General features: G+C 39.0%; 1 protein-coding gene across 3 annotated transcripts in view; it reads right to left on the bottom strand.

Annotated features, from left to right (window-relative positions):
* LOC102430685 (phosphatidylinositol 3,4,5-trisphosphate 3-phosphatase TPTE2) overlaps positions 1–7,973 on the bottom strand; it is a 60,434-nt gene extending 52,461 nt beyond the window's left edge. For 2 of the 3 annotated variants that reach the window (XM_014449454.2, XM_014449456.2), the window contains exons 1-5: positions 7,927–7,973; positions 5,942–6,061; positions 4,408–4,507; positions 4,205–4,268; positions 3,383–3,447 (exon numbers count right to left, since the gene is read on the bottom strand). In XM_014449454.2, the coding sequence (XP_014304940.1) occupies positions 3,383–3,447; positions 4,205–4,268; positions 4,408–4,507; positions 5,942–6,061; positions 7,927–7,958 (381 nt within the window). In that variant the 5' untranslated portion in view covers positions 7,959–7,973. The remainder of the gene's footprint in view (positions 1–3,382; positions 3,448–4,204; positions 4,269–4,407; positions 4,508–5,941; positions 6,062–7,926) is intronic. The other variant, XM_014449459.2, reaches the window with a different exon arrangement.
* Between the last annotated feature and the right edge of the window lie 3,707 nt (positions 7,974–11,680).

The following is an 11,680-nucleotide window of genomic DNA, read 5'->3' as shown; positions in this document are numbered from 1 at the left end:
TATGTTATATGTATTATGTACCATAATTCATGATATGTACATTAAGAAAATCATAAGGAGAGAAAATACACTTTCAGTATTTATTGAAAAAAATCTGCATATAAGTGGACCTGCACAGTTCAAACCCATGTTGTTCAAGAGTCAACCATATGATATATAATTATATATTATGATACATAATTATATATATTATATATAATCTACACTAATAAAAGAGAAACATGCAAATTAACTGTCCCTTCACAATGGCCACAAGCCATGCCCATCAGCCAATCAGGAGTGAGTATGCAAATTAGTGGGACAAAAACAGCAGCAGCCACGGAGCCAGCCAGAGCAGGCAGGAGGCTTGGGTCACCCAGGCAACAAAGGAAGCCAAGCTTCCCGCCTACCTGGCCAGTGCCGAGGGGCCTGTGGGTGGCAGCCACGGAGTAGGCCAGAGTTCAGGGAGGCTTGGGTTGCCGAGGACAACCCAAGATTCTCTCCCGCCCTAGCTGGGGTCTGAAGGAGAGGCCTTTGGGCACAGGAGGCTTGGGTCGCCAGGGCCAGCTGCTGAGAGAGGGGCCTGCAAACAGCCCTCAGCCATCACCCAGGCTGGCCACGCCCCCATGGGTGAGGGTCCCCTGTGAGATCGGGCCTAAACCGGCAGTCGAACATCCCTCAAGGGCTCCCAGGTTGGAGAGGGTGCAGGCTGGGCTGAGGGACCACCCCCCCCAATGCACGAATTTTGTGCACTGGGCCACTAGTATGTAATATAATTAAGCATGCTATTTTAACAGGGAAATATATTATTCTAATATATAGTATATTTTATTTTATAATTATATACTTTATAATTACATATTATTAAATAACTATATTATCTAATATGTTATGTGTTTTATGCCAAAGTATATATAATATATTTTTTATTACATGTTATATATTATATATAGTTGTATACATGTAATTCTAAGGGGAAAATGTTACATTTTTCTGTCTCTTAAGAGATAAACACAATGGTTACTTTTTCTATTGGTAATGATTGTGTTCATCTCTCTCAAGGCAGTTTCTAACTCTTCTGAGCAATTTAAAATCTTGTCCTTGTGAAACCCTGGAAACAAGTCTGTTTAAATATTAGGCTGAACACATTCCAGGACTTGCTCAAATTCAAATTATTTTGTATACTTTTTAGTGCTTGATGAAAAGACTTCATTATTTATGAGAAAATGTGTTTTATCTTGCAAATGGTGTTCAAACATTAGCTAACTATTTTACAGAATGAATGTTTATGAAGCTGACATGACACTATCTCAAAAAACCTGGCAGGTACATTGACCTTTTGCTTGCTTTTCTGAACATTTGTGAATATCACACATTTCTTTCTAATTTATACTAAAGTATGCAAATGTCAATGGTGTGAAAGACCACTGCAGTGGAAAATTTAATATATTACTTTAGTAATGTACTTGAGCTAAATGAGTGAAGATTTAATGGCACATAAAAAACATAATAATTTGTATGACATTTTGAAGTGAATTAAATAATTTTGAACACGATTCTTTAACAATCAGTATTATACTGTTCATTCTTCAACAGGCAGTATTATCCTATATAATAAAAGGCTAATATGCAAATTGTCCCCTCAATCGGGAGTTCGACCAGGGGGCGGGGCCGGCTGGCCAACCGCCAGTGGCCCCTCCCCTCGGCTGGCCCCACCCCCAATTGATCCCCCCAACCTGCGTCCCCTTTCCCTGGCCAGCCCGGCCCAATCAGCCCCGATTGGCGCAGGTGGACCCCACTAGTACATGAATTCATGCACAGGGCCTTTAATAATTTTCATATAGACACAAAGCATAGTGATTACCCTAAACTCAGTATTTTCAAATTCACATATGTAAAGTCATGTAAGCTACAGTCAAAATTACTGGTTGCCAGTTTTATATCTGTTTCTTCAGCTGTACCTTTTGATAATTCAAATTTAAAATATTTTGTAAAGTAGCTTTTATAAACTGTAATGTATTTGCTGCCTTTGTGAGGTGCTGTATAATGTTATAATTTCTCCATGTAAACTGAATGCTTGGACTTTCAATACAGTATTCTAGAAAGCAATAAATTAAAAGAACTTCTTACACATAACAATATTGGATGAATCTCACAGAACTTATTTTGAACATAAAAAGTCAGTAACAAAAGATGTAGTTAGTGTATGATTCCACTATGTGAAATTCAATAAGAAGTAAAACTAACTCAGTTAGAATAGGAATTACTTTTAATGTGTTGGGATATTGACTGAAAAAGAGCATGAAATGTTTTATATCTAGATAGAGGTGTTGGTTACATGCATATACATATATAAAATTACATCAAGATAAACACTTAAGATCAGTACATCTTACAAGTTTTTTTATGCCTCAATAAAAGTATAATTATATATGTATGAATATAGACATACACACATACACATAATTATGTATAATTACATATTATATTTTCATTGAGATATAAATACTGTAAATTGCTCTAATGTATACATACCCACACATTATGTAAGCTTCTTAAACAATGACTTTTAATTGAAATTTCATAGTACACATAATTTTATCTTTGAAATTAGTTTACTTAATCCACAGAACCTAAAGCAGTATGCCTCTACTATAATTTTGGATCTCAACCTAAGAACACATGTTTTACTTATTTACTTTAAAGAATTCCCACCCTTTCCCCCTATGATAGACTACAAAAATATGGTCACAATATGTTACAATTCCTGCCATCAAGAAATGGAGTCTGTTTTATGTAATACCCTTTGTAATACTTATAGCGAAAAATAAAAAAAATAAAAAAAATAAATTAAAAAAAAAAAGAAATGGAGTCTGTTTTTTACTCCTTGAATCTGCACTGGATTTGCAATTTGCTTTTCTAATAGAATGAGGTAGAAGCCACATTATACTAGTTTTGAGCCTAGATCTTCAGGGGCTCTACACTCTTTTGCTTGCTACTTGTGGGATCCTTGCCACTGCCACAATGAAAAAGCCCACACACTGGCCTGCTAGAGAATGAAATATCACATGGAGCCATTTAACCAATCCTCAGATGCCCAGTAGGTGCCCACAGATAAATGAGTTAACTCAACTGAGATTAATTGAGCCTGTCTGTGATCACCAGAACTACCCAGTTAAGCCCAATGCAAATTCACAAACCACATTATCATGAGCTAAGTCAATGGCTGCTATTATAAGTCACTAAGTTTTTGGTTGGTGGGCAACAGAGCAAAAGCTAATTAATGTCAATCCATTATAATTTTTTACCTGAAAGAGTAAATTTTTAGTAAAATACTTCCATCTTTGGGCCACAGTCTATGGTTACTGAGAAATATGAGCATTTGTTAGATCAATACCCTTACCTGAATTGGATTCCTATAGAAAGACTCCTTTCCAGAAGATGGGAATGACATGGCAATAATACGTTCTGGAAGTCAAAATAGTCACTATTATGAATATCATTATAGATGCCAAACAATATGTGACAACTTAATTTACTAATAACCAGACTCCTTTTTCACAGAAAAAAAAAACTTTCAGGGTTGAAAATGATAGAAAAAACTAACTAGCCCTCAAGATAATCAAGATAATATAGTAAATTATCCAGTACAATGACCATTAAAGTCCCCTGTGTTCCCAACTCAGTTGGTTCCAGCCATATGCAAACAGATTTGTGTTGACCTCAGTCTGGAGCTCCCCCTGTAGTGGGAATTTATTTTTTACTTAAACACCAAAGGAAAATGAGAGATCCGGGCTCCAGGGATGTTGGGAACTGCCAGGATGCTTTCCAGTGATCCTGACTCAGAAACCTGATATCTACAAAGCAATGACCTTATTCTCTGGGGTTCTAGGAAAAGAAGAGGTTTCTTTGGAATCCTTTGGACCCAGAATAACTACTCAATAAATTCTAAACCAAACAAATGGAGTCATCTGAAAATCCATTCAACTTCCTGTATTGTAACCAAGTAGACCTTATTTGAGATGACAATAAAAACATTGTCAGGGTTAAATTACAAATATGTCACACTACCATAGTGGCATACTTCTTCATGGATAAACAATGCTTTGAAAGAACATGGCTTAGAGAAGGCAAGAACAACAACAATAAAAACCCCACATAATTACTTACACACACAAAAAAAGTGAAATCAATTTAAGTAAATCAACAGTTAAATTTCACAAACCAGTAACGTAAGTGAGGTCTAAGTCAAATCCATCTTTCTTGTATCGTCGTTTGTTTCCTGAAACCTGAGCATTTAAAAGAATCATTAATTTGTAAAACATAAATCAACATAAAAATAAAGATCATTATATAGATACCTATAACCCTTGCCAGTATTTCCTAAAACACATTTTTCTGAACCATAAACATGTTTTGCCCACTTACCATCCTTCTGGTCAACTTTTCAAGCTGTCTTTCTTCGTAAGCCAAATGAAAAATTCTCATCAGAATGATAAGGCGTAGAGACCGAAGGAGAATTACCAATCTAACAATAAATTAGAAAGATCAATTTTTGCTTTGGAAACGATGTTGTTCTCAATGTGATCTAAGTATAGAGCAGTGGTTCTCAACAAGGGATCATTTTGCACCTCCTACCCCATGTTTCCCACCCAGCCACCTAGGGGACATTTGGCAGTGTCTGGAGATGTTTTTGGTTGTCACAATTGTGTGTGACAGCCCCCCATCTAGTGGCAGCCCCCATAATAAACAACAATCTGATCCCAAATAGCAATAGCGCTGAAGCTGAGAAACTGGTTTAGGGAAATAGTTGTATGATAGACACTTAGAATTTGTAGATTTAACTTTTGTGGTTTAAGATGAGTATTTTTCAGTCTTTTTCCCATCAATACAAACTGAGGATTCTTGTTCACCTCTGTTACTTCCATCAGTAACAGAGGTTCTCTACAGCTGCTAACACATCAGGCAGGCAGCAGGTTGAGATACTTCGCAATGGGCTAGCTGGTGTCCCGCCTACCGTCAGAAAGAAACACAATGGCAGAGAACTGATGGTGGGGACTAGTGCTTCCCTAACTTGAGTGTACATACTGATTCCGTAGGTCTAGAATGGGCCTGAGGCGTTTTTCTTCTTCCATTTTTAGCAAGCGCTTAGGTGATGCTAAGGTTGCTGGTCAGAGGACCATTCTGGCTCCAGTTATTTTCAATCAACTCTAAAACCTATCAGATAATGTCAAATAATGTCGGAACCTGAAGTGAAGTCCTGGGAAGCTGGATAGCAGAAAGAAGCAAGCTATTTGATGAATGAATAAGCCTAGTGAGCCAACCCAACATTTACATCCCAGTACACATTTGCTCTTCTTTTCCTCATTACCAGAGTAGGAAGAGGAAGAACAAAAAGAAAAATCCATCAGTGTCTCATACACATTTTAGTTTTCTAATCCCTAACAGTTCTAACTTTGTCTCAGCTTTCTTAATTTTAAATACACTATCCTGAAAATTCTACCTCTGTATTGCTACCCATGTCATCTAGTTTTATGTTCCATTTGCTGTTCTTTAGAGAATCATCATTGGAGTCATTAAAATTTTGTATATGCTCAAATCAATATTCTCTGGTAGAAAAAACTAGGAATTTCATGTGTCATTTGTGGTTGAAGCTCAAATTCTAATAGTGTGAATTTAAAAATGTGGAGAAGTTGAAGTTACTACAGAGGTAAAGTCCCTAGTTTTTTCTTTGGGTGTTCCATCTTCTTCATTCAACTAAAGATACTTAGCGTGTACACCCTTCGCTGGACCTACCAAGTCTTTAGTTTCCATGTATGTGGAAATTAGTCTAAACATTTCATTTTCAAGCAACTTATCTGGCACAGAATCAGGACATTCAAAGTTAAAAAGATTACACAAAATGAAAGCCACAGAAAATGAAGAAAAAATCTTTGAGAGAGATGAATCATATGTTTCTTACCTGGGAATATCTTTAAAAATCTCATAGTCATAAAAAATATCATTGAAATCAATTATTAGAGTCACTACAATAATGGCAGCATCCATGGAATTAAGTATATCAGAAAAATATGATAGTATCCTGTAGTATAAAACAAAAAAGTACGTTTATGCCCCCCAAAGAAGAGTTGGGGATATTTGTAAGAACACAAAGTATTTGACTCATTCCCATTAAGCATTCTACTTTAATAAATTATTTAAAATTCATTTTATAAACTAGACTAAGGGTATAATATTCATTAATATATGTGTAAAAAGCATCAATTTGTCCATTTAAGTATAGTATGGGCTATAACCAAACCATTAAAGAAGAGGCAAGCATTGCCTTCACATAGGTGCAAGAGAAAGGTAAGATGTTTGGCAGTACTATTGGGCAATAGAAGCTGAACATGACACACTTTTAGAGCAACTGGGACTGTGAAGAATGCACAACAGGAGCTTATGAGAGGAAGAAGGGTCCACAACTTTGGCCTGCAAACTTATCGTCTGGCTTTGCACCTGCAGAGCAATCCCTAACCAATGCTGAACTTCTATCCACTGAACCTTCCTCCCAACATTGGCTACTTCAGCCATGGCACTGGTGCTCCAGGGAAAGCTTTTCCCAAGTCTGGGTAGCCCTTTCAGCCTCTGAGTGGCCTGGGAGTGGGCAGCTGTCCTTAACTCAAAGGCATTAGGATAGTTCACAAGGAAAGGAGAAGGCTTGGGAATTTAGTCCCTAACTCCCACAGCAATAAAACTCCAAGGCGCGGCTCACTCTATGCACCTTCTCAGAAAGCAGAGAAAATCAGCTGCTGCCTCAGTACCAAGCTGATGGAATAACCATGCCTCAGATCTCCTGTGACCTTGACAAAAGTTTTTCTTCTAACTGAGGTAGGGGCTGTTCATGTTCTATTTAACATACTGTCAGCTTTTATTTAGATTCAGTTATTAATGAAATATTAATATTTTATACAAATGTTTCACATACATGTTCCTCTTAATATTTTGTTTGTAGACACATTCCTGTCTGGCTCCATTTTTGCAAACCCAAAAGGGGTTTACTTGTTGAAGAAACCATCTAGAATACACTGTCAGAGACTAGAGGACCAGTTGCAACAATAATTTTAGAGCCCAATCCTATCTAATAATAGACAAACATGGTAATTGACCATACCTTTGCCACACCTCCCATTGGCTAGTCAGCGCGATATGCAAATTAACCGCCAACAAAGATGGCGGCTAATTTGCATACTGCAGGCAGGGCGGGACAGCGCCATCCTGCCTGCCCCACCACCATCCAGGCCTGCTATTTGCGACCTGGGGCGGCGGGCGTCCATGTGTAACCCAACCCAGGGCAGCCGGGAGGTGCAGCAGCGATTGGCCAGCCTGCCGGGCCTCCATCCGGGCATCCCGTGTGGGACCCGACTTGGGGCAGCCGGGCAGGGCAGCAGCGATCCGCTGGCCTGCCTGGGCATCCCGTGTGTGACCCAACCTGGGGCAGCCGAACATGGCAGCAGCGATCCGCTGGCCCACCTGGGCGTCCCGTGTGTGACCCGCCTGGGGCAGTGCCCTGACCCCCAGATCGGCCCTGCTGTGTGCACAACCCAGGGAGGTGGGTCAGGCACCGAGGGATTGGGCCTGCCATCTGCCACCCGGGGAGCGGGCCTAAGCCAGCAGGTGGTTATCTCCCGAGGGGTCCCAGACTGTGAGAGGGCACAAGTGAGGCTGAGGGACACCCCCCTCACCCCCCTTCCCCCGCCAGTGCACAAATTTTTGTGCACCGGGCCTCTAGTCTAGTATAAATTGGGATTTGGATTGTTGTTTCTCTTGTGGACCGTGCCTTCTAGGAGACTTGTTTTAATAAAGAGGGACACATCTGGTTGGGTTGACCTGACAATTATTTGGGGATGCTTTTCATAGCAGTACAAAATAGCTTGATGTGCTTTTAGAAAAATTAATCAAACTTACCCTTCTACAAATACTTGAAGAAGAATATCCATGAAAAAATATAAACCAATCAATAAAGAAATTAAACGATATGCCATTGTTTGATCAGTGGTAAGTAGGTCTGCAATGACGAGGGACACATCCACAAAGACCAGCAAAATTCCAAAAATTCTACAACAAATAAATCAAGAGAATAAAAATAAAGTGGTTTTTTTTACCTATCTTGTTAAACTACATTTAGGCCAATAGTCTGATAAGAAAATGTCATTATTTAAAATTAAACTTGTAGTGGTAGTTGAACTGCATTGCCTTAGAATCTGAAAAAAAGTTACTCAGTTTTCACCCAAAAGAAACAGTTGTTAAGGAAACAAAATTTCCACCAAACCACTTCATGTGATAATGTTCTTTCATCATAAAGACATCAGATCAATACTCCAAAACAAGAACAGATTAGCTGAATAAAAATTACATGCATCCATTCGTAAACTCTTCTTAAAATTTGAGAATTTTATAAGGGCTTCTGTCAATTTCTTATAGTAATTAAACTTCATTAACCTAGATAAATGTAAAGAATTTAGTAAGAGAGAATCGAAGATGGCAGCATAGGTAAACACCGGAGACTGCTGCCGCAAACAACCACTTCAAAAATACAACTAAAAGACGGAACGGACATCACCCAAAACCCCAGGAAGGCTGGCTGAGGAGAGACTCTTCAACTAGAAGGAAAACCAACAGCATTACGAGGCCCAGAGGAGGCGCAGTGTGGAAAATTTAAAGGTACGGTGGTGCGCGCGCAAAGCGGGCTGGTGGCTGAGGGCACGGTTGTCATTTTCAATCAGGAGGGAGTCTCAGACTCGGGGCTACAGATCCGGGCGAGTCTCTAGGGACCCAGACTCAAACGGGAGAAGCAGGACTGTCTGGCTACGGTCCCTCCGAGGTTTGCAGCGGTTGCTGGGACAGAGAGGCAGAGCCTCTGGGGAGGGACTGAGAGCGGCCATAACTGCTCCCTCCACCCCGCCCTGTTGATCCCGCCCCGCCCAAGCCTTGCGCACAGCCATTTGCCGATTGCCTCAGGCAAAGGCTAGAGTAGCACCTCTCCAGAGGACAGAAGTTTTCCATACAGCTGATTCTCACAGCCAGTCAGCCTGGTGGTCAAATCCCTCTAGTATTAACTACAACAAATAAGGCTTAACTAGAACAAGACTGCGCACAAAGACCACAAGGGGGTGCACCAAGAAAGCATAAAAGATACGGAGACAAAAAAACATGACAGAAATGGAGGATATGGAGCTAAGAATCGCAATTTTGAGGGCTTGCAATAAACTTGATGAGAGCCTCACGAAAACTAATGAGACCCTCGATGCTACGATAAAGAAATTAGAAAGTAAGCATACACGGACGGAAATAAAGAATATTATACCCAATAGCAGACCAGAGGAGCACAAGAATCAAACCAAAGATTTGAAATTCGAAGAAGCAAAAAACACCCAACCGGAAAAGCAAAATGAAAAAAGAATCCGAAAGTGTGAAGATAGTGTAAGGAGCCTCTGGGACAGCTTCAAGCGGACTAATATCAGAATTATAGGAGTGCCAGAAGATGAGAGACAGCAAGATATTGAAAACCTATTTGAAGAAATAATGGCAGAAAACTTTCCCCACCTGGTGAAAGAAATGGACTTACAGGTCCAAGAAGCGCAGAGAACCCCAAACAAAAGGAATCCAAAGAGGACCACACCAAGACACATCATCATTAAAATGCCAAGAGCAAAAGACAAAGAGAGAATCTTAAAAGCAGCAAGAGAAAGAGACTCAATTACCTACAAGGGAATACCCATACGACTGTCCGCTGATTTCTCAACAGAAACTTTGCAGGCCAGAAGGGAATGGCAAGAAATATTCAAAGTGCTGAATACCAAGAACCTACAACCAAGAGTACTTTATCCAGCAAAGCTATCATTCAGAATTGAAGGTCAGATAAAGAGCTTCACAGATAAGGAAAAGCTAAAGGAGTTCATCACCACTAAACCAGTATTATACGAAATGCTGAAAAGGTATCCTTAAAGAAGAGGAAGAAGAAAAAGGTAAAGATACAAATTGTGAACAACAAACACGCATCTATCAACAAGTGAATCTAAGAATCAAAGTGAATAAATAATCTGATGTACAGAATGAACTGGTGATTATAATGAATCAGGGACATAGAAAGGGAATGGACTGACTATTCTTGGGGGGGAAAGGGAAATGGGAGATTCGGGAAGAGACTGGACAAAAATCGTGCACCTATGGATGAGGACAGTGGGTGGGGAGTGAGGGCAGAGGGTGGGGCGGGAACTGGGAGGAGGGGAGTTATGGTGGGGGGGAAGAGGAATAAATGTAATCTGAACAATAAAAATTTAATTAAAAAAAAGAATTTAGTAAGAAAAAACAAGTGAAATCATGACTAATATAAGCACTTATAAGATCACTTAGGCTAATAGAATTTTTTTATCAGTGAGATTTTACATATGGATGCTTTTAGAACAAGGCTGGGCACAGGAGAAGGAATTCAATTTCATAAATACATACATGATTGTATACTAAAATATCTCCTAAGCTTTTCTTTTATATACATTTTTAATTTTTTTCTTTTGTTCTTTCTGTTTTTGTTCCTTTTATTTATTGAATTTGTGCTGGGGGTGACATTTGCTAATAAAATTAAATAGATCTCATGTGTACAATTCTATAACACATCATCTGTCTATTGTATTGTGTGTTTACCACCTCAAGTCAAGTCTCCTTCCATCACCATTTATCTCCCTTTTACCCTTTTCTATCTTCCCCCACCTCACTTTCCTTCTGGAAATCACCATACTGTAGTCTGTGTCTATAAGTTTGTTTTTTTCTTAATCCCTTCACCTTTTTCACCCAGTCCCCCAATACTCCCCTCTGACAACTTTCGATCTGTATTCTGTAGCTATGAGTCTGTTTCTATTTTGTTTTTTAGTTTATTTTGTTCATTAGATTCCACATAGAAGTGAAATAATGTTACTTGTCTTTTTCTGATTGCCTTATTTAACTTAGCATAATACTCTCTAGCTCCATCCATGGTGTTGCAAAGGTAAGATTTCCTGCTTTTTTATAGCTGAGTAGTATGCCGTTGTGTGAATGTATCACTGCTTTTTTATCCACTTACCTATTGATGGACACTTGGGCTGCTTCCAAATCTTGGCTATTGTAAATAATGCTGCAATGAACATAGGGGTGCATATATTCTTTCTGATTGGTGTTTCAGGTTTCTTAGGATATATTCCTAGAAGTGGGATCATTGGGTCATATGGCAGCTCCATTTTTAATTATTTTTAGGAAACTCCATACTGTTTTCCACAGTGGCTACACCAATCTGCATTCCCACCAGCAGTGTACTAGGTTTCCTTTTCTCCATGTCCTCGCCAACACTTGTTTGTTGATTTACTGATGATAGCCATTCTGACAGGTATGAGGTGATATATCACTGGTTTTAATTTGCATTTCTCTGATGATTAGTGATGACCATCTTTTCATATGTCTACTGGCCATCTGTATGTCCTCTTGGGAGGAGTGCCTATTCAACTCCTTTGCTTATTTTTTAACTGATAGTTTGCTCTTTGGTGTTGAATTTTATAAGTTTTTTATAAATTTTGGATATTAACATCTTATCAGACACATCATTGGTGAATATGTTCTCTCATTCAGTGAATTGTCTTTTAATTTTGTAGATGCTTTCCTTTGCTGTGCAAAAATGTTTTAGTTTGATGTA

The sequence above is a fragment of the Myotis lucifugus genome, unplaced genomic scaffold (assembly GCF_000147115.1).
Source record: "Myotis lucifugus unplaced genomic scaffold, Myoluc2.0 scaffold_7, whole genome shotgun sequence".
Lineage (NCBI taxonomy): Eukaryota > Metazoa > Chordata > Mammalia > Chiroptera > Vespertilionidae > Myotis > Myotis lucifugus.
This window is presented reverse-complemented; position numbering and strand designations above follow the sequence as displayed.